The sequence below is a fragment of the Rhamphochromis sp. 'chilingali' genome (genome assembly GCF_963969265.1).
Source record: "Rhamphochromis sp. 'chilingali' genome assembly, chromosome: 5".
Lineage (NCBI taxonomy): Eukaryota > Metazoa > Chordata > Actinopteri > Cichliformes > Cichlidae > Rhamphochromis > Rhamphochromis sp. 'chilingali'.
This window is the reverse complement of record NC_137932.1, coordinates 27,516,776-27,540,695: the sequence shown is the minus strand read 5'-3', so window position 1 is coordinate 27,540,695 and position 23,920 is coordinate 27,516,776. Positions and strand designations below refer to the sequence as shown.

The 23,920-nt window shown below is 43.9% G+C and overlaps 1 protein-coding gene across 1 annotated transcript in view; it reads right to left on the bottom strand.

Moving 5' to 3' along the window:
• Positions 1-22,923, bottom strand: part of LOC308397592 (uncharacterized protein) — a 37,021-nt gene extending 14,098 nt beyond the window's left edge. The window contains exons 1-9 of the mRNA XM_080883565.1: positions 22,868-22,923; positions 15,213-15,390; positions 13,420-13,522; positions 10,978-11,091; positions 10,753-10,810; positions 10,289-10,517; positions 6,720-8,499; positions 6,470-6,643; positions 1,823-1,996 (exon numbers count right to left, since the gene is read on the bottom strand). Coding sequence (XP_080739691.1) covers positions 1,823-1,996; positions 6,470-6,643; positions 6,720-8,499; positions 10,289-10,517; positions 10,753-10,810; positions 10,978-11,091; positions 13,420-13,508 — 2,618 coding nt within the window. The 5' untranslated portion in view covers positions 13,509-13,522; positions 15,213-15,390; positions 22,868-22,923. The remainder of the gene's footprint in view (positions 1-1,822; positions 1,997-6,469; positions 6,644-6,719; positions 8,500-10,288; positions 10,518-10,752; positions 10,811-10,977; positions 11,092-13,419; positions 13,523-15,212; positions 15,391-22,867) is intronic.
• Positions 22,924-23,920: the final 997 nt, after the last annotated feature.

Here is a 23,920-nt window from a genome sequence, read left to right as displayed (position 1 = left end):
TGTATCTATAAATATAAATATATGTACACTAGTGATTAAATAAGAAAATCTTGAAAAGAAATATGACGGGAGGGCAGATGGGATATTGCACAGGAATGAGCAGCAGAAAATTACAGTATTGCACTTTTAAATATAAATATCAATGACAATAAAGTGGAATGACCAGTGCAGATTAAACAGAGTACTTGTGAAGCTGCAGGGTCATGAGACTGCTATGGGTCATGCTTTCATGAAGCTAAAAAAGGGTAAAAGTGTATTCTTAAAAACCTGTGTGTGTTTGTCAGTCCCATTCAGAACTGAAAGCTAAAGAAGCTAACAAGCTAAAGAAGAGCCCAGCCACACCTTGGAGGAAACTCATGTCCACCGTTAGTATCTGCAGTCTCATTCTTTCAGTCGCGACCTGGATCTGGTAGCCATAGGGGTGGATGCAAACACAGATTGGCCGGTAAATTGATACCTTTGCTTTCATGCCCTGCTGTGTCTTCAAAACAGAGCAGAACAGAGTCTCCTCTCCAGTACTCTCGGACAGACCTTCTTAGTGAGGCTGAGTAGTGGGATACCTCTATAATTGGAACACTGCTTTCAGTTCCCCTTCTTAAAGACAGGAACCATCACCTGACCCTGCCAACCCCGATGATCTACCCCAGACAAACAACATTACAGAGACGTGTCAACCATGACAGCCCCACCACATCCAGAACCTTAAGAAACTTAAGGGGAAATCTCATCCACCAAAAATTCCCTGCCACCAAGGACTTATTTAAGACCATTAGTGAACTCAGCCTAGTGATGCCTAAGTTGTCCCCTTTAATTCCTAGACACTGCTTTCTCTAAGGATGGATATTGGAAGAATTGAGGAGGTGCCTAAGGTATTGGATTCACTGGCTGACTATATCCTCAACTGAAGTCAGAAACAACCAATGATGAGAATAACAGCATTATAAGTAACAGCGTTACTTTTTTCAGTAATGAGAAATCTAACTAATTACTATTTTTATCGTTACAAGACCGTTACCGTTACTAACAAGAAAATGCAGTGCGGTCGCATTACTATTTTTCAACAAACAGATGGTTGAAGCTGCCTTCAGCTTACCGCACTTTATATCAGTTGCACCGAAGTAGCTGTCTACGTAAGTAATCTGGGCACTGCCGCTTTAGGTAACTTCTACTTACTCAAAGTTACTAGTAACTTCGAGTAACTAGAAGTTGACTGAAGGTTTGCCAGAAATGCTTGAGAAGAATCTCAGTCTAAAGGTGAGTTTTTGCACAGCTACTGTAAGAATACAGTCTTCTTGGGCTGCAGTACCTGTAAGTTGTCTCAGGAGTCCAGCAGGCTAACTAAGGACTTTTTCAGTTTGATGGCTCTGGTCACTTTTAGTGTCCACCATCTGATTTTGAAATTAATATTATGACACATGCCAACCACCATGAGGCCACAGCTTTATACAGACTCCTCAGCCAAGGAGTTCTATGACATCGTCCTTTTGGACTTAGTATCCCCTGTTTATCTTACGGAAGGCTTTCAAAGCTCTGTCAAAGGTGAGAATTTAAGGTTTTGCAGACCAGGGCCTCAGACATTACCAGTGCACCAATAGGACCATAGAGTTCCCTGATAGGGCATCCTCTAGCACCCACACTGTTGTTCGGTATATAAGCACAAACAACAGTCAGGACTTGTTCCATGACTCCTCTGGGGTCTGCACATTTCTTTACATAGAATCACTTTATATCTTTCCCATAAACAGAAAAAAGGAAAAAGCAAAAAGGCTAAAAAAAAAACCCAAGTTAGATAAACCAACGCCATGTGAACTCTTGTTCATACCTTAGATTGTCCAGTCTCCACTGAGTATTCTTCACTCCCTTAGAAAGCTCCTCCACATGAGAGTCTCCTGGATGATTGTAGCTCAAATCAAGATTTCTCAGATGGGAGGGGTTAGACCTCAAAGCCAAGACCAAAGATTCACCTCCATCTTTTGTGATCAGACAACCCGAGAGACTAAAGTTTTGAAAGAAGAAAAAAGTCCAGGATGAGCATGCATAAATAATAATACTGCAATACTTGCTCTTGGGGACTTTAACAAAGCCAATCTGAGCCATGAGCTTCCGAAATATAAGCAGTATATTAAATGCCCGACCAGAGAGGAGAGGACATTAGACCACTGCTACAGCACGATCAGCGGGGCCTATCGCGCGGTGCCCCGCGCTTCACTCGGACTTTCTGACCACGTCATGATCCACCTAATCCCCGCGTACAGACAGAGGCTGAAGCTCTCCAAACCTGTTGTGAGGACTAAAAAACTGTGGAGCAACGAGGCTGTGGAGGAGCTTCGCACGTGTTTGGAGACCACAGACTGGGACACATTGAAGGCTGCTTCTAACAGCTTGGACGAGTTTACGGACACTGTCACCTCCTATATCCACTTCTGTGAGGACAGCATTGTGCCATCACGCACCAGGGTGAGTTATAACAATGACAAACCCTGGTTTACTCCTAAACTCAAAAAGCTGTGGCTGGAAAAGAGAAAGGCGTTCAGAAGCGGAGACAGGGACTGCTACAGAGAGGCCAAGTACAGGTTCACTAAAGAAGTGGACATTGCTAAACATCAGCACTCTGAGAAGATGCAGCAGCAGATCTCAGAGAATGATTCGGCCTCTGTGTGGAAAGGTTTTAGGAATATCACAAACTACAAGCCTAAAACCCCCCACTCCACTGATGACTTGCTCTTAGCCAACACCCTTAACGACTTTTACTGCCGTTTTGACGAGCCATCGGGCAGCCTTCACACCTCCAACGGCCCCAACAATAGAGGCACTTTGGACACAAATTCCCCCACCTCTCCCCCCTCCATAGAGCCATCACCACCTTCAAACTGTTCACCTACAACACCCCCCTCCTCACCCCACACAAAAGAGGATTTCACACCACCTCCTCCCACCACAACTCTTCATATTCATGAAGCAGATGTGAGGAAGCAGTTTAAGAACCTGAATGCTCGGAAAGCTCCCGGCCCAGACGGCGTGTCTCCTGCCACCCTCAGACACTGTGCAAACAAGCTGGCCCCAGTGTTTTCTGGCATTTTCAACTCCTCACTGCAGGCATGTCATGTGCCTGCCTGCTTCAAGTCCTCTACCATAATCCCTGTCCCCAAGAAACCTAGGATCACTGGACTAAATGACTACAGACCCGTGGCTCTGACATCTGTGGTCATGAAGTCATTTGAGCGCCTAGTTCTCTCCCATCTCAAGACCCTCACGGCCCCCCTCCTGGACCCCCTGCAGTTTGCATATAGAGCCAACAGGTCTGTAGACGACGCCATCAACATGGCCCTACACTTCATCCTGCAGCATCTGGACTCCCCAGGAACCTACGCCAGGATCCTGTTTGTGGACTTCAGCTCTGCCTTCAACACCATCCTTCCAGACCATCTCCGAGGCAAGCTTTCCCAGATGAATGTGCCTGATCCCATCTGTCGGTGGATCACTGACTTCCTGACGGACAGGAAGCAGCATGTGAGGCTGAGAAAGAATGTCTCGGACTCCCGGACCATCAGCACCGGCTCCCCTCAGGGCTGTGTTCTTTCTCCTCTGCTCTTCTCCCTGTACACCAACTGCTGCACCTCCACCCACCAGTCTGTCAAGCTAATCAAGTTTGCAGATGACACCACCGTTATTGGGCTCATCTCGGACGGGGATGAGTCTGCCTACAGGAGGGAGGTTGAACGTCTGGTGTCCTGGTGCAGCCACAACAACCTGGTGCTGAATGCCCAGAAGACAGTGGAGATTATTGTGGACTTCAGGAAGCACACAGCCCCACTCCCCCCCATCATCCTGACTGACACCCCCATCACCTCTGTGGACTCATTCTGCTTCCTGGGTACCACCATCACCCAGGACCTGAAGTGGGAGCCCACCATCACCTCCGTCATCAAGAAGGCCCAGCAGAGGATGTACTTCCTGAGGCAGCTGAAGAAATTCAACCTGCCAACACGGACGATGATGCAATTCTACACTGCAATCATCGAGTCCATCCTCACCTCCTCCATCACCGTGTGGTACGCTGGAGCCACTATCAGGGACAAACAGAGACTGCAGCGTGTTGTGCGCTCTGCTGAGAAGGTGATTGGCTGCAGACTCCCATCTCTGCAGGACCTGTACACCTCCAGGACATTGCGGCGTGCAACTCGGATCTCAGCTGACCCTTCTCACCCTGGACACAGTCTGTTTGACCTGCTCCCCTCAGGCAGGAGGCTCCGGTCCATCCGCACCAGAACCTCTCGCCATAAGAACAGTTTCTTCCCCTCTGCTGTTGGACACATGAACAATAACCATATGACTGTCCCCGCCACTAACACATGACCCTACGCTGTGTCACTGCATCATTCCATGTTTGGCACTGATCACCACCTGCACGCATATCTTTCTACGTAGCACTCTTAATTCTTATTCTCATGTATATATCTCATGTATATCTCATGCACATATCTTTCTACGTAGCACTTTAATTCTTATTCTACTTTTATTTTTTCATGTCTATTTAAGTGCTATTTATGACACTATGTTTGCACTGAAGCACCGCAGCAATTTCCTAATGTTGTAAACCTGCTCAACATTTGGCAATAAACCCCTTTCTGATTCTGATTCTGATTCTGCAATTTAAAATAACACGTAAATCTCTCTCTCTCTCTCTCCCTCTCTCTCTCTCTCTCTCACACACACACACACACACACACACACACACACACACACACACACACACACACACACACACACACACACACACACACACACACACACACACACTGAATCATAACACCTCGCTGTCCTGTTCACTGGTACCATCCTGTTTCAAAGCAGCAACCATCGTTCCCATCCCAAAACAGTCAAATGTCACATGTCTGAACGATTTCAGACCTGTGGCACTCACCCCCATTCCCGCCAAATGCCTGGAGAGACTGGTCATTAAACACATCAGAGCTGCTTTTCCACCATCCCTGGACTCGCACCAGTTTGCATACAGGGAGAACCGGTCAACCGAGGATGCGATCGCCACAGTGCTGCACACATTACTGAAGCACTTGGAACACAGGAACACCTATGCACGGCTCCTCTTTGTAGACTACAGCTCGGCTTTTAATACCATCCGGCCATACAAACTCCGTCCCAAACTCCACCAACTGGGACTTAACTCCTCTCTGTGCAACTGGATTGTGGACTTCCTCACTAACCGTAGACAGAGTGTCAGAGTGGGTAAGAACACCTCTTCCACCCTTGTGGTCAACACCGGTGCCCCTCAGGGGTGTGTTCTGAGCCCTCTGCTATACACTCTCTCCACCCATGACTGTATTTCCTCCTGCGCGTCCAATCTCATTGTTAAGTTTGCAGATGACACCACAGTGCTCGGACTTATATCCAACAATGATGAGACAAACTATAGGACAGAGGTGCAACAACTAGAGTCATGGTGCCACGACAATAACTTGGTCTTAAACACCAAAAAGACCAAGGAGATCATTGTAGATTTCTGGAAGAGGGGTCATAACAACCATCTGCCTCTCTTCATTGGCAGTGAGGCGGTGGAGAGGGTGAGCAGTTTTAAATTCTTGGGGGTAACTGTGACCGAGGACCTGTCCTGGGGTAACCATATCACCTCAGTTGTACGGAAGGCCCAACAGCGCCTCTACTACCTGAGGAGACTGCGGAGCGCACACATTCCCAGATCTCTGATGTTGAACTTCTACAACTGTGCCATCAGCAGCGTTCTGACGTATGGATTTCTAGTGTGGTTCCCCAGCTGCACCAAGGCCGATCAGCAAGCACTCCAGCGGGTGGTGAAAGAAGCTGGCAGAATTATTGGAACAAGTCTGCCAGAGATCAGTAATATCTTCCCCACTCGCTGTCTGAGGAGGGTGCACAGTATCCTGCGGGACCAACATCACCCTGCGCGCCACCTTTTCCATCTGCTGCCCTCAGGGAGAAGGTACAGGTCTATACAGGCCAGAACATCCAGACTGGCCAACAGCCTGTATCCACAGGCTGTGAGGCTCCTGAACTCTCTGCCCCCCTCTCACGGACAATAACCATATCCAACTTCTTAATAGCAATGAACTGGTCTGCATTGGTGCATCATATCTTTATTCTCTTCCCCCTCCTGCCCCCCCCCCCCCTCTTTCTTAAATAGATAACTATCATATCTGATATCATATCTCACAGTACAATAATATTGAATGGGTTGCATTGTTGTATTTTGTCATGTTTCTCAGGTCTTTGTCTGAATTTCTACGAACATTATTGCTAAGGATTGTCTTATTGCATTGGAGTCACACTGGGTTAAATATGTACACTTGGGTTTTAAGGGGTATTTATTATTTTCTTCTTTTTTTTTTTTTTGGGTTGTATGGAAGCCCCAAACGCAATTTCATTGTTCTTGACAATGACAATAAATAAATAAATACTAAATACTAAATACTACCTTAGAGTTTCAAGTTTACAGTGTACACTTTTTAGTCCACCAGACAGCAGCTTCACGCCAGAATCTTGCAGGTCATTGTTACTCAGGTCCAGCTCTCTCAAACTAGAAGACTCGGAGCTGAGAACTGATGAAAGAGCTTTGCAGCTTCTCCACGACAAGTTACAACAGCTCAGCCTGAGAGAAAGAATTATTAATGAAGATAACAATCAAGAATGTAAAAACATTTATAATGGTTCATAAATCGACTTACAGAGCTTTCTTGGAGGCTTTGACCACTGGCAGAAGCCTCAGAAGAGCATCCTCAGAAGCAGAGTATTTCTTCAGTTCAAATGAATCAAGATCTTCCTTTGATGACAATAAGATGAAGACCAGAGCTGACCACTGAGCAGGAGACAGTTTATCTGTAGAGAGACTTCCCGAAGTCAGAGACTGTTGGATCTCCTCCACTAGAGAACGATCATTCAGTTCATTCAGACAGTGAAACAGATTGATGCTTTTCTCTGCAGACTGATTATCACTGATCTTCTTCTTGATGTACTGGACTGTTTCCACATCAGTATTTGAACTACTTCCTGTCTGTGTCAGTAGACCTTTTAGGAGAGTCTGATTAGACTGCAGTGAAAGCCCAAGGAGGAAGCGGAGGAACAAGTCCAGATGACCATTTGAACTCTCTAAGGCCTTGTCCACGGCACTCTGGTGGAGATGTTTTAAAGAATACTGATCTTTTTTTTGCCGTTTCTCCAGCAGGTTGACTTCAGAGTTGATGAAGGTCAGATGGACATGAAGAGCAGCCATAAACTCCTGAATACTCAGATGGATGAAGCAGAACACCTTGTTCTGGTACAGTCCTCTCTCCTCTTTAAAGATCTGTGTGAACACTCCTGAGTACACTGAGGCATCCTTGATAATTACTTCAAAATCTGTCAGGTCTGATTCATAGAAGATCAGGTTTCCTTTCTGCAGCTGATCAAAAGCCAGTTTTCCCAGACACTCGATCATCTTCCTGCTCTCTGGACTCCAGTGCTGATCGGTTTCAGTTCCCTCATCATACTTGACCTTCTTCATTTTGGCCTGAACCACCAGGAAGTGAATGTACATCTCAGTCAGGGTCTTGGGCAGCTGTCCCCCCTCTCTAGTTTTCAGCACATCTTCCAGAACTGTAGCAGTGATCCAGCAGAAGACTGGGATGTGGCACATGATGTGGAGGCTTCGTGATTTCTTGATGTGGGAGATAATCCTGTTGGTCTGCTCCTTTTCTTTGAATCTCTTTCTGAAGTACTCCTCCTTCTGTGGGTCAGTGAACCCTCTTACCTCTGTCACCCTGTGAACACACTGGGAAAGAATCTGATTGGCTGCTGCAGGTCTTGTGGTTATCCAGAGGCGAGCAGAAGGAAGCAGCTTTCCCCTGATGAGATTTGTCAGTAGCACATCCACTGAGGTGGACTTTCTAGGGTCAGTGATGATTTTAGTTTTGTGGAAGTCCAGAGGAAGTCGACACTCATCCAGACCATCAAAGATGAACACAACCTGGAAGTCTTCAAAGCTCCAGATTCCTGCTTCTTTGGTTTCAGTAAAGAAGTAATGAACAAGTTCCACCAAGCTGAACTTTTTCTCTTTCAGCACATTCAGCTCTCTGAAAGTGAATGGAAACATGAACTGGATGTCCTGGTTGGCTTTGTCTTCAGCCCAGTCCAGAGTGAACTTCTGTGTTAGGACTGTTTTCCCAATGCCAGCCACTCCCTTTGTCAGCACTGTTCTGATTGGCTTGTCTTTAACAGGTGAGGCTTTAAAGATGTCTTCTTGTCTGATTGCAGTTTCTGGTCTGTTCAATTTCCTGGATACGGTTTCAATCTGTCTGATCTCATGTTCATCATTGACCCCTGCAGTCCCTCCCTCTGTGATGTAGAGCTCTGTGTAGATCTGATTCAGAAGGGTTGAGCTTCCAGCTTTAGCAATCCCCTCAAACACACACTTGAACTTCTTTTTCAGATTAGACTTCAGGTTTTTTTGGCACTTTGCAGCACGAGTTCCTAAATTAATAATTAAAAAACAAACAAACATTAGAATTGATTAGAATATTTGCCGTGGTGTTTCCTTTATTTAAGAACTGACAGGATTACCTTGGATTCCCTCAGCTCTCTGTAATTCACCTACCCTCTGCCTATCACCTACACTGAACAAAAATATAAACGCAACACCTTTGTTACTGCTCCCATTCCCCATGGGATGGACGTAGAGACCTAAAATTCATTCCAGATACACAATATAACCATCCCTCCCAAACAGTGGTCACAAATCAGTCCAAATGTGTGGTAGTGGGCACATCTGCTATATTGAGATAATCCATCCCACCTCACAGGTGTGCCACATCAGGATGCTGATCTGACATCATGAGTAGTGCACAGGTGTACCTCAGACTGCCCACAACAAAAGGCCACCCTGGAATGTGCAGTTTTGTCTCACAGCAAAATGCCACAGATGCCACAAGCAATGAGGGAGCGTGCAATTGGCATGCTGACAGCAGGAATGTCAACCAGATCTGTCGCCCGTGCATTGAATGTTCATTTCTCAACCATAAGCCGTCTCCACAGGCGTTTCAGAGAATATGGCAGCACATCCAACCGGCCTCACAACCGCAGACCTCGTGTAACCACACCAGCCCAGGACCTCCACATCCAGCAGGTTCACCTCCAAGATCGTCTGAGACCAGCCACCCAGACAGCTGCTGGAACAATTGGTTTGCACAACCAAACAATTTCTGCACAAACTGTCAGAAACCGTCTCAGGGACGCTCAACTGCATGCCCGTCGTCCTCATCGGGGTCTTGACCTGACTCCAGCTCGTCGCCGTAACAGACTTGTGTGGGCAAATGCTCACATTCGATGGCGTCTGGCACGTTGGAGAGGTGTGCGCTTCACGGATGAATCATGGTTCACATTGTTCAGGGCAGATGGCAGCTGAGAATGTCCCAGTTCTTGCATGGCCAGCATACTCACCGGACATGTCACCCATTGAGCATGTTCGGGATGTGCTTGACCAGCGTATACGACAGCGTGTACCAGTTCCCACGAATATCCAACAACCTCGCACAGCCATTGAAGTGGAGTGGACCAACATTCCACAGGCCACAATTGACAATCTGATAGACTCCATGCGACGATGTGTTGCACTGCATGAGGCAAATGGTGGTCACACCAGATACTGACCGGTTCTGGGTCCCCAGACCCCCAATAGCGCAAAAAACTGCACATTCCAGGGTGGCCTTTTGTTGTGGGCAGTCTGAGGTACACCTGTGCACTACTCATGATGTCAGATCAGCATCCTGATGTGGCACACCTGTGAGGTGGGATGGATTATCTCAATATAGCAGATGTGCCCACTACCACACATTTGGACTGATTTGTGACCACTGTTTGGGAGGGATGGTTATATTGTGTATCTGGAATGAATTTTAGGTCTCTACGTCCATCCCATGGGGAATGGGAGCAAAAACAAAAGTGTTGCGTTTATATTTTTGTTCAGTGTACTTTAGCCATTGATTTATGGGCTTTCCTGATGTAATCAACCATCTATAATGTAGTATGTCTGACCACAAAAGTTATAGATAAACAAATAGAAACATAAAAACAAAAGATGCATAAATGTTTATGTCTCTGTCATGCACCAGGGTGTTGTGTTAATCATGGTGCACATCATTTATGTTTCAATAAAGAAAAATTTATAGATCCAACAGAGTGTTTCTCAGACTGTGGGGCATAGAACAGCTGGGGTTGTAGACAAACTTGAGGAAATGCTGTGCATGTGTTCAAATCCTCTTACTGCTCTGCAGACACTCAGCCAGCTTCTCCTGCTTCATTTTCCTAAGGAATTGCAGCGTGATCTTCAAAAATGACTCTCTACTGCTCCTCCTCTGTTCTTCATCCTCAGCCTTCAGCACCTCCTCATCCTCCCTCTGACACTCTAACCATTCTGGATAGTCTGAAAGCACGACCTTCCTCATCTTCTTCAGCTCATTCTTTAAAAAACTGAACATGTTGTCCTCCAGCGTCTGGAAAAGGGATACATTTAGAACTTTAAACTTATTTTCAGTCATTTTCAGTTTCATCTATTAAGGTTTTGACAGAATTAGGACCATATATTCCACATTATAACCTTCATAATGTTTTTAACTAAATGAATCTAGTAATTCTCTCACTGAGTCTCATGTTTAAGGAGAGATGGAAACTAAATTACTTTTTCCTCATTGATGTGATATTAAACTGTTGACTCTTGAATCTTCTCACCATAAATATGGAGTCCAGATCAGACTGACCACTGAGAGTCTCTGAGCTCTGCAAAACACTGCAAAAACGCTCAACGTTAGCATATGTGCAGTTTGTTAAAGGTGTTGCTCTCTGTAATGATGAGTCTTGGTATGAACACAAAGTGATCACTAATGCAAGTGCTGGTCTTGCTGTTGGACATGACGTTTTTAAAGAAGAAACACAATCAACAGTTTCAGTTCTCACCCTGTATCAAAAGACCGCTCTCTGTTTGAAAAGGTTATTGGTTGAATCATAGATCGGTCACTCTTCATTGACACACAGCTCAGTGAAGTAGACAACGGTGTCTCCTTATTGATTCTGAAATGAGAAAATAAAGAATATCACACGTGTGTTATTTAAGGTATTCACAGCAAACGTTGGTATTCTAATGAAACAGATAAGATTGCATGTGTACAGGTCTGTTAAGAATTAAAAATAATTCACTCGACTCTCGTTAGCACAAAATCTTTGGTTCTCCGAGACTATTTGTTTTATAGAATGATTTTAAAACTTTATCGATTAAGCTGTTCATAGCTACAAACTATGATTCGGAGTGGGGTTTGATATTTGGGGGAACATTAAGGTTCAGTACCTAAGAATAGGTCCCCAACTGATTTCCACTGTAAGCTCAAATAGATTTTACTCCCGTCTTCCTCAGATGGCCATCCCTCCCTGAGCCTGATTCTGCTAGAGGTTTCTTCCTTTTCAAAGGGAGTTTTTCCATCCCACTGTCACCAAGTGCTTGCTCATTGGGGCTCCCTTAATACTGGTGTTTTTTCTGTGTTGTAGAATTTTTACCTCATATCTTGTTGTGCGTGTTTGGCACTGAATTGAACTGGAAAAGCTCCTTTGTATTGGAGGTGCAGAACATGGTCCACTCAGTCAGAAAATTGGAATAGTACTGAATTTCTGCCAGAGGTGGGAACTGAACATCCCTGTGCACTCTGTATGTTTGGCTATACCAGCTCTGTCCAGGATCCTACCCCACCACCTAATCCAGCTCAGGTGACAGCTGTTTCTCTCCTCACCTGAGTATTTAACTTATGTGGCTGCAGGAATGATCATTTAATTATTTTTCATATCAGGAAGTCCATTCCTCCCAATCACCCCTTTAGGTCTTTGTCACATGTCTCCTCATTTTGTTAAATAACTTGTTCACCTTTGGCCTTCCATGCCAGTGTTCTTCATGTTTCTTTTACACACAGAGCAATTTTCAGTTCTCCGTACAAAAGGTCTTTGGGATGTGTCCATAATCCGCTCTTATGGCATGGCCAACTCAGCACATTCGTCTTTGTTTGAGGATGGTGTAGATGGCTGGTAGTCCTGTTGTTGCAAGTATCTCTGTGTTGGTGACCTTGTCTTTCCATGGTATGCCAAACATAGAACTTTGGTCTTTCCTTCAAACTAAGCAGATTCCTTCAGTGCTGTCTTTAAACACATGATTTAAAAGTAAGGAAAAGAAAAATGTTGAAAAATGTTGGGACATGCACACATCCTTCTTTGACACCAAGGCAAGGGGGTTGGACAAGGGTCTGTCAATAAATGCTATAAGTAAACTGTTACTCTGCATTTGTCTTGACGTTGTCACAATGAGAAAATCATATCAGCTGATCTTTTTGGTGTGAAGCTGCACTGGGAGTCTGGATAAACTCTGGCAGCCAGTTTTTTGCAGTTTTTCTGGTGCAATGCACAAAAACAACTTTCCAACAATACTCAACAACAAAATTCCGCAAAAGTGTCTGCTTCTGTCTCCTGTTTGGTTGATGGTACCGTCTGTCATATGTTATGGAACAGCTGCTTCTTTCCAACATTAACAGAGTGAAGAGGGTCTAAAAGGGTTTGTGCATCAATCACATGTAACATCAAGACAACCTTGTCTTATTATCACAGGGTTTAAACTCTAGAATGATTTGCAGACTCACTAAATCACTCGCTCTGTTTAAATCTCTTGTTAAAATTCGTGGAGCCTCATTGAGCCTCTGAATAACTGTAATGATTTTCTTTAACGTGTTATTTATTGTCATCACAGAACAAAAATCAATTAAAATTTTGTAAGTGAAGAATGTGCGTGTTTGTCTTCATCTTTGAATATAATGGGTTGAATCATAGATCGATTACTCTTGAAGGACACACCGGTGGATGAAGGAGGGGCTTGTGTTTTCTGATAGAAACTGATAGAAAAAAAACAGGGACTACATAGTGAGCACAGTAGCACAGTGAGTTTGGATTCAAAGCATCTGCAACAATTTCCAGTAACCAACTGAAAAACACAAAAAAAAAACCAAAACTGTAGAACCAAAATTTATAGCAACCAATCCATTGTGTATTTTCTACCTGGTGTGTAAGTAGATGACACGGTAAAAAACAGATTGTGCTGTTTTGTGAGACTAAACACAGGAACACAGCAGCAGAAATAAGTTTGTGTACTGGCAGCAATTTGATGTTTGTCTCTCTCAAGTTTTAAAACTCTGACTTATTTTTGTTTTTTTAACTGAGGTTGTTGCATTAAGAAAAGGTGATGACCACACAATGTAGTGACTGCAGAGAGTTCACATGTCAGAGAGTTAAACAGTTGGTTCGTTTGATTTCTGTGTCTCTGACCAGGACCTGGAGAAGGGTCCTGACAGCTAGAGACAGTCCTCTCACCTCTGAGCTTTGGTCTTGCTGTCATGTTCCCCACACAGAGTGGATTTAGAGGGAGGGACTCCCTCCTCTCTGTGCTCACACTGATCCATAGCAGAAGCCACACCTTTACACAGACACAGCAACATTAATATCACAACATATATTAGTTCACACACACACACACACACACACACACACACACACACACACACACACACACACACACACACACACACACACACACACACACACAAGGATTTAAACATCTATAATATTTTGTCTGAAAACAGAATCCAAACATCTTCTCCTGTGTGCCTTCAGTCGGTCTTCAGCAGTATTGGGGAGTAACGGAATTCATGTACCGCCGTTACGTATTTAAAATACAAAATATGAGTAACTGTATTCCGTTACATTACAGTTTAAAAAGGTGGTATTCAGAATACAGTTACTTTGTTGAAATAAAGGGATTACACGGCGGTCAGGAACAGGAAAAGATCTTTTCCTGTTTCATATGTTAGGCTATGCCCTCTCTATTTATGGTAATTCCACGCCGGTGGAAACCCAAACAAAACACGCATTAAGAGGCTCAAATGGCTGTGTCTCAATCTAGCGTCTCATAATGACGTGAAGAAATATTTTTATTTATTTAATATGAAGGCAATAGACAGAGTGTTACAGGCATTGCCCTAGCCCAGGGGTGGGCAATCTCACTCCACGAGGGCCGGTGTCCCTGCAGGTTTTAGATGTGTCCTCGAACCAACCCAGCTGATTTAAATGGCTAAATTAGCTCCTCAACATGTCCTGAAGTTCTCCAGAGGCCTGGTGACGAACTAATCATGTGATTCAGGTGTGTTGACCCAAGGTGAGATCTAAAACCTGCAGGGACACCAGCCCTCGTGGCCTGAGATTGCCCACCCCTGCCCTAGCCTCATGGGCAGTGTAGTCCGTGCTGCAGGGAGAATGGACTGCAATACCCGCTGTGTGTCTGTGAGCGAGGGAGGGAGAAAAAGGAGAGTCAAAAAGCACGAGTTCTCACCGAGCAGAAACGGGAGCTGGAAGCATGTAAATATAATAATAACCACTGCAGCCAAAAAGAGTGCCTGACGAGCCCAGTTGTAAGTAAGCTATTAAGACTCGGCTCTACACTTTTTTCGTGTTTTCCTCAGAAACAATGAGTTCAGTTGGAGCAGCCTTTCAACCCCTCTCTCTGTCTCTCGCTACCAAAGTTGACACAGACAACAAAGTAAAGCAAGTTTTCGGTTACGAGCCCTACATGGAACCAGACGTATTAGCCAGAGGTCCCTTTACTACGCTTCGGAGCCGCGGACCTGTTTTATATACACGCGGAATAGTTTTCTATACAACCTTACCTAATGTCCACCCTACTGTTACTCATTTTATATTAAGATTTAAGACTCTAGTTGGTATTGGTATGGTGAGTAGCCTTCAGTAATAGTAATAAATCACACAGCAATAGTACATTCATGTAGTTGTAAAAAGGCATGATAATATATTAAGTAATCCAATGTATCCAGAATACGTTACTCGCTTTGAGTAACGTAACGGAATATGTTACAAAATACATTTTGGGGCATGTACTCTGTAATCTGTAGTGGAATACATTTTAAAAGTAACCTTCCCAACACTGGTCTTCAGTGTTACCTGATGGTTTGAACACTTAAAAGTAAATGAATCACTGTAAAGTTATTGTTCCTAAACTCAGAGAGAAATTCTTTTTTCTCTTCATGTTTTATACCAACAAACAGCAAACAGCCAATCAGCATCATGAAACAGCCTTCTCTGGAAAGACTCACCTGCTGAGCTCACTTCACACCCTTTCCACCTTCATGTGTGGAAGAAATATTTTGAGAAAAGAAGCTGCTCAGTCTCTTCGTCAGTCCTGGTGTCTGAGCAATCGATCTAAGGACTCCGTCACAAGCTCACAACAACAGATAAAAAAAAACAACCCCAAAGACATCCGACCAGCCTCACCTGTGGAAAGAAACCCAGTCAGTGTCAGAGAAAACACATAGGGGATTATGGACTTAGACATGATCTTGACCATGTCTACATTCCTAAATGCACTGAGTACATACAGCAAGCAGCAGTTCTCCCTAACACAAAGCCTGTCAGAGGTCAGAAGAGAATGGGCAGACAGCTGTGAGCTGACAGGAAGGCAACAGTAGGCAACAGTAAGTAAAATAACCACACACTACAACCAAGGTATGCAGAAGAGCATGCCTGAACACACACTACCTTACAGCAGATGAGCTACAGCAGCAGAAGAGCACACAATAGAAAATTGGAAAACCATTTCCATGTCCTAAACACCAACACCGTAGGGGGAGCAGAAGGGAACATAAGGAGATACGAGGACATCTCTCCTTTACTCTCAAAAACACTTTTTTTTTTTTTATATATATTTTTATTGATTTTATAATTGAGTAGCATACAACAATCACCTTCAAAAGGAACACAATAGAAGGTGAACGGCAAGTCAACAATGTGGTGATACATCATACATAAATGTCAAGACAGAGTATACTTCAATTAAGGTTGTCCATCAGGCTAACGACCGGTTGCCAAATCTTATCAAACACACTCTCTCGGTTAGACAGGGTAAACCTGATTTTTTCCAGATGGAGTACATTTCCAAATGCTCTCAACCACATTTCGAAGGTAGGGGGTTTATCAGACTTCCAGCAGAGAAGTATCAGCTTTCTAGCCACAAGTGTGGTCATTGACACAACCTGCATCTCCGTCTTGTCCCTTGCCCATCCCAGTTCACACACCCCGAACAACGCTGCAAAGGGGGTACATGGGACCACCCTGCCAATGGCTTTGGACAAAAAATCAAACAGATGATTCCAAAAAGGCCGCAGCCTTTGGCATTGAAAGAAAAGGTGAGATAAAGTTCCTCGACCACTTGAACACTTAACACAGAGGGCTGAGACGTTCTTATATATCTTTTCCAGTTTAGTGGGAGAGAAGTGCAACCTATGCACAACCTTAAATTGGATCAAACAGTGTCTAGCATTTACAGAACTACAATATACATTCTTAATGCACTCTTGCCAAAGATCATCAGGAACATCCACCCCCAGTTCTTCCTGCCACTGCTCCCTAAAAGTATCAGAGGAAGGACTGCACATATCCAGTAAGGCCCTGTAAAAGCGGGACACAGCACCTCTAGTATAGGGCTCAACCGACATGAAGCTGTCAAGCACTGGGCTTCGAGGAATCAGACCGTATCGTGGAACAGATGCTTTGATGAAATGTCTTAACTGTAAAAATCTGAAAAAATGTGAATTAGGAAGATTAAATTTCACCCTCAGTTGTTGAAAAGATGGAAAATATCCATTAATGTAAATATCTTTGAGAGAACAAATCCCTCTTCCCTGCCATGACACAAACGTGCTGTCCTCCAGCCCAGGCCTGAAGGCATGGTTGTTACATAGCGGAGCATCCAAATACATTTTAGGAGCCTTTACTGTGTCCAATAGTTGGTTCCAAACCTTAATTGAATTTTGAACCACAGGATTTCTGCCATATAGTGTATTCTTCACTTTTATCGGGCTATTAAGCAGGGCCGGGAGACAAGTTTGTCTACAAGATAGGTGTTCCATCATCAACCATGCGGGTTGTCCTTCCAAACTAGCACCTGGAGCACACCTTCGCCAAAAAGAAAAAACATTTAAGTGTGCAGCCATATAATATAACCTAAAGTTTGGGAGTCCAAGGCCACCACAAGTCTTATGTTTAACAAGATGTTTTCTGGAAATTCTAGGAACCTTACCCGACCAAACAAAAGAGGATACAATAGATTCCAACTTCTTAAAATATGACTGGGGAACGCACACTGGAATTGACTGAAAGATGTACAAAAATCTGGGCAAAACTACCATTTTGATGGCATTAATCCGCCCCACCATGGAAATTGGCAATGTGACCCAAAACTCAATATTCTTCTCCAATTGTTTAACTTTTCTATCCCAATTTTTCTTTAAAAGCTGTGACACCTTACGCGTGACTGTGATACCGAGACATTCAAACATATCCAGCGCTATTCTAAATGGAGTACTATGTAAGTAAGTCATGTCCACCCCGTCCGACAGAGGCATGAGTTCACTCTTTGTCCAGTTTATCTTATACCCCGAGAGAGAGCCAAATTCGTTAATAAGTTGCAATAGTGGACCGATCGAGGTCTTGGGTTTCGACACGAATAAGACAACGTCATCAGCATAAGCGGAGAACTTATGAGGAATACCCTGATGCATAATCGGTTGTATATCAGAACTGAGCCGTATACGGGCTGCTAAAGGTTCTAGGGCCAGGGCAAAAATAAAAGGAGAGATGGGATCTCCCTGACGCGTGCCCCTGTGCAATCGAAAAGGAACCGATACATCATTATTAGTCCTCACCGAGGCCATAGGTCCTTTGTACAGAATTCTAATCCAATTAATAAAAGAATCACCAAATCCAAATTTGGATAATACAGTAAACATATACGGCCACTCGACCTGATCAAAAGCCTTTTCAGCATCCAAAGCTATTACCACAGAATCATCCGAACACCTAGCAGAACTATATATGAGATTAAACAATCTACGCAAGTTAAAATAAATGTAGCGGTTAGGGATAAACCCTGTTTGATCCGGGTGGATAAGTTTAGCAATATGATCCTTAAGGCGGTTTGATAAAACTTTCGTTAATATCTTGGTCTCAACAGAAAGGAGAGATATAGGTCGATAGGACGAGACAGACATAGGATCACGATCTTTTTTAAGAATCAACGAAATTACCCCATGATATAATGAACTTGGCAAAGAGCCAGACAATTTTGAGTAGTTAAACATACGCAAAATCAGAGGAGCTAGCAATGAGGAGTAAGCTTTATAGAACTCTGCTCCAAAACCATCCGGTCCAGGGGCCTTATTATTTGACATCTGTTGAATAGCTGTCTTAATCTCATCTAATGTAAAGTCCGCCTCCAAATCTGCAACTGCCTCATCATCCAATTTCGGGAGATCACACTTTTCCAGAAAGTCCTCAATTGACGACTGACTCGCAGAACTCTTAGAGCTATAGAGATCACGATAGAAGTCTTCAAAACACTTGTTTATTTCTTGGGGGTTTCTAGTGGTCTGCCCATGCTCGTCATTGATTGACAGTATTGTTTGCGATGCTTGTGTTTTTCTAAGTAATCTTGCAAGCAACCTATGAGGCTTATCGCCTAGTTCAAAGAATGTTTGCTTACACTTAGTGATTTGAAGGCAAACTTGTTTGCTGAGCAGAGAACTATACTCGCACTTCAATTTAGTAATTTTGCCCAGTAATTCTATATTGGGAGAGGACTGATAAGTTTGTTCTAGCTGCAGTAAATTTAACTCAAGATCCTTCAAAGCCATTTCCTGGGATTTACGTTTAGCTGCAGAGAACGAAATAATGTGGCCTCGAATTACTGCCTTCATACTCTCCCAGAGAATTGCATCGTCAACATCGCCTTTATCATTATCATTAAGAAAATCCAAAATGTGCTCCTCTAATTTCTTATGAAAGGTCTCATCTTTAAGCAGAGTTGGGTCAAAGCGCCAATCCCGTCTCTGTAAGGTAGCTAAACCTGCAAAATCCAGATTAATGGACACAGGGCCATGGTCAGAAATCAAAATGGGATGGTAGGTAACATCCCTCATAATATGAACAAGTTTAGAGTCCAGAAAGATATAATCAATACGGGAGTACGACCCATGAACGGAAGAGAAAAAGGAGTAAGCCCTGCCTGTGGGGTAGAGTAATCTCCAAGTATCCACCATGTTCATGTTTTTCAACGCACTCTTCACAGCATTTCATTTCATTTCATTTCATTTTTATTTATTTCACACTTGGTACTACAAATCAAACAAAACAACCACATCTTCTATCAACAAAACACAACAACCATGTGTGAAAAGGAGCAGGAAGAAGAAAATATTCTTATTAAACCCTGCCCCCTATCTGCATGACTGGATTTAGACTGTTGGGTATGGGCCGATGCACTTTTATCCAAGCGGGTGTCCAGTACCAGATTCATATCCCCAGCTATTACAATATGAGAATTATCCACATTTGGCAGCAGCTTAAAAGTCCTTTGAAAAAACTCAGGGCAATCAAAGTTAGGACCGTATACGTTTACAAAGGTGACAGGTAAGGAGTTCAAGAGACCTGTAAGAATGAGGTACCTTCCCCCTGGATCCGCAGTAACTGTGCTTTGACAGAAGGGAATATTCTTCCTGAACAAAATTGCAACCCCTCTTGCTTTAGCTCCAAAATTAGCATTGTATGCCTGACCCAACCAATTGGCACGGAGCACTGACTGAACCTTGCGTTTAGCATGCGTCTCCTGTAGAAAAATTATGTCAGGTTGCAATCGTTTAAGGTGTGCAAGAACTTTAGCCCTTTTTACAGGATTACCCAGGCCTTTCACATTCCAACTAATCAACCTCAGTGTAGACTTATTGAGTGTATTTAACATAAATGCTACTTATCCCAATTCGACTAGCTAACCAGTAGTCATACACTCTGAAATTACCACGTTTAAGCTTGTACCACCATAGAACAAGAACATCCAAACATAAAACACAAAAAACAGTCCCACCAAAAATGAGGGGGCCCCCCCATCGAAGCCCGTCTCCACCCAACATACCCAGTAGGAACATAGTAGTAGCTACAATCCTTCCCGTAACCCATCCCGCAGCCCCACACCAGCAAAGAGAGATTTATAAGACACTTTATAAGAAAGAAAAAAAAAAAAGGCGAAAATTCAGATAAATTAAAATACGAGAGCCATATAAACCATATATGTGCGAGCATTACTAGGCTCCCATACAGCAAATCAAAGAATAAACAAGGACCCTGAGGGCATATATTGTCCACATTGTAGGGAGCAATATCAGCAACAATACTGACCCAAGCTATATGAGTCCACAGCAACACGCCCAGAAGAACAGCAATAATAAGGCTTATACAGAGAAAACATATAATCGAGGACGTAAACCGTTGTGTTGGAGAGCCCTACTCATCCGACCCCGCGGCCAGTTTCTGGTCCAGGAATTTTTTGGCTGCCTCCGGCTTATCGAAAGTCTGTGTGACCCCGTCCATCGTCACCCGAAACCGAGCCGGATGAATAAAGCCGTAGCGTAGATTGGCCGCCCTGCATCGTTTGCGGATTTCTTCAAACTTCTTGCGCCGTGTCAGCACCTCCGCGGTCAAATCCGGAAAGATAAAAACTTTAGCCCCATTGTACTGCAGCGGAGCTTTTTGTGCTGCCATCCTCAAGATACGCTCGCGGGTTTGGTAGTAGTGCAGCCTTACAATTAAAGGACGAGGCCGGTCCCCGTCAGCTGGCTTGGGGCCCAGGGCACGGTGTGCTCTATCCACCACGACCCTGCCCGGAAAATTCTCACTCCCCAGGAGCTTAGGAATAAGCTCAGAAACAAAGTCCAGCGGGTTCCCTTTCTCTGTTCCCTCCGCGACTCCAAGGATCCTGATATTCTGTCGTCTGGACCGGGACTCGAGGTCATCCAATTTTTTGTGATGTAAATCGTAGCCTTTCTGGAGCGAGTCGCAGAGCGCCTCTAAGACGGCAATCCTCTCGTCATGCCCATTTACAGCTTCCTCAACATCATGTATCCTCCCAGTTACCGCGGAAAGAGCGGCCTCCACAGCATTCATCGTGGTTGAGATAGCAGTCAATTTGCTATCAACCGAAGCCTCCAATCTAGTGATTGCACTCATTATGTCGGCGGACGTCGGGTTAGCCACTTGGGAAGTTACGGGGCTAATTGCACTCGGCTCCCCAGCTAGCGCGTGCCCGTTAGCTACACTAGCTGGTTCACCTCCATCTTCTCCAATTTTCTCAGTCTTTTCACGGACTTTTGGAGCCTTAGGCTTCGTCATTGTTATAAGATATATCCAAACGTCAGAAATCAACAGAAAGGTGTCAAAAAAACAGATGGGTATAAACAGAAAATTACAGGCTGGTGCGGAGCTCTTCCAAAAAATGTCCTACGCCATTGCTTGCTAACCACGCCCCTTCAAAAACACTTTTTTAATGGCTGTTTCAGATAAACAAGCTAGAGGGCTGAAATTTGATCTGCACATGCTCAGTAGGATTCTCTCTGTGTGGAAAAAGAGCAGGATCATCTCAGCGTAGCAGAAGTTTTTTTAAAAACTAAATTAAAAAACTTTTTCATTATTTATAGATGGGTAGGTGTGTGTGTGTGTACACATATATTGCCTTTGCTCAATAGAACAGCGGTCCCCAACCTTTTTTGCGCCACGGGCTGGTTTATGCCCGACAATATTTTCATGGACCGGCCTTTAAGGTGTCGCGGATAAATACAACAAAATAAAACTAGTACCGGTACTGAAAAAAAGAAAATTTATTCATAACACACGTGAAAAGACCAAGGAAAACTGAGTAAACGATAAAAACGATAACAAAATAACGCTGAAAACCGATAAAAACCCTGAAAACTATACATTTCACACCTAAGCCTAAACTCTCGCGGCCCGGTGCCAAACAACTCACGGATGGGAACCGGTCCGAGGGCCGTGGGTTGGGGACCGCTGCAATAGAATACAAGATGTATTCATGGCTGCAGGATCATAAGCACTCTGAGTTTGCTGACAATCAGAAAATCAGCACAATTACATTTTCAAAGGGGTTATTAAACGTGTTGTTCTAAAAGCAGCTCATCTATAAAATCTGTTATCTGTGTTCTGTCAGAGCTGATTTACAGCAGCCTGGTGTCTTAAAAGGTAGAACAGCTCTCTGATATGACAGCTGATATCCAAAACATTTTTAAACATATACAAAAAAAGCTAAACAAAAGTCACATGTACAGCAGTAATCTGATTTATTAGATGAACAGTAATATGACTAAATTTTTTCAGGGTTACACTTTGTGTTGTTAGTGCATAGGCTATATCAGACTGGTAGCTGCACATATGTCTTACATCTAAATGTAAATGCTGGATTTCAAGCATTGTGAATTATGAAGAAAAACATAGAAATGCTCCGGCCTCGACCTACTTCTACTTCAACAATCAAAACAACTTTATTGTCCACGTTTGGAGGACAAAATGCCTCACAGCACATCTCACGTGACCAAACAGACCCTGAGATGCAGCTACTTAAACATTTGTCGATAAAATATTAAACATAAAAACGTTCATAATAATGTTATGTTAGTTTAAGAAATAAAATGCTGGATTTATTCGGCACTGCGTGGACTTCGGGTCCACACTGACGTCACATAAATGACTGCAGTCACTGACGCCGCGGCGGACACACACCGACCTGTTTGATCTTAACAGATACTCAAAGGGTCTCGATTTCTGACGTTTCTATGGTAACACGGTTACAGCAGTAATCTGACAGCACGAGCAGAACCTCGGAGACAAACACCGGCACGCGGACCTCACTCACCTACACAGATAGGAAAGACGCTCCGCGGAACAGCAGCCGGACAAAGTGAAAGTAAACCGAGCAGGAAGTAGAGGGAGAAGAGGGAGGGTTCCCTTCTACAACGTCACATTTAAACAGCTGGAGACAGCACGGTCTGCTACAGTATTCACTGTGACTCGGTTTAATCTGAAACCTAACAGATCAAACATGGAGTCATTCTCCTCACCGATGTATCAAAATAAATGGTAAATGGCCTGTATTTATATAGCGCTTTACTAGTCCCTAAGGACCCCAAAGCGCTTTACATATCCAGTCATCCACACACTGGTGATGGCAAGCTACATTGTAGCCACAGCCACCCTGGGGAGCACTGACAGAGGCGAGGCTGCCGGACACTGGCGCCACCGGGCCCTCTGACCACCACCAGTAGGCAACGGGTGAAGTGTCTTGCCCAAGGACACAACAACCGAGACTGTCCAAGCCGGGGCTCGAACCGGCAACCTTCCGATTACAAGGCAAACTCCCAACTCTTGAGCCACGATCGCCCCAAATAAAGGCTGAAAGAGACCGCTCGTCTCATTTAAACATACAAACGTTTCTGTGAGTCCTGACGGTTTGAATAGATCCCTCCTCACAGCAAGTTTAAAGAGAAATATATCACACTTCATAGAAAGTCACACGCATTTAGGTAAAATCACGATGATAAAAATTCACTGTACATCAGACATGCCTGCATATAACAGCCTTAGAGAAAAAATATGTAAAATCACATAATCGCAACAGGATTCAGTTTTACCTGAACTGTAAGGTTTGAGTTTAATTTGTGGCGGAGATGTGATGCTTGTATTCCAGTGGTCTGGAAAAATCTGCCAGGCAACCTGAGCTGTCCCAGTTCTCTGAATCCTAAGGAAAAGAGCGTCAATGCTTCCTTTATTGCCTTCTTTAGAAAAGGACACACTGCACCACCCTTTATGATCATATTATTTATGAATATATAAGTAGACGTCACATGTGCCAAATATGGCTGCTCTCCAACCTCAGACAGAATAAAGGTGGAATTATGGAGGTGCTTGA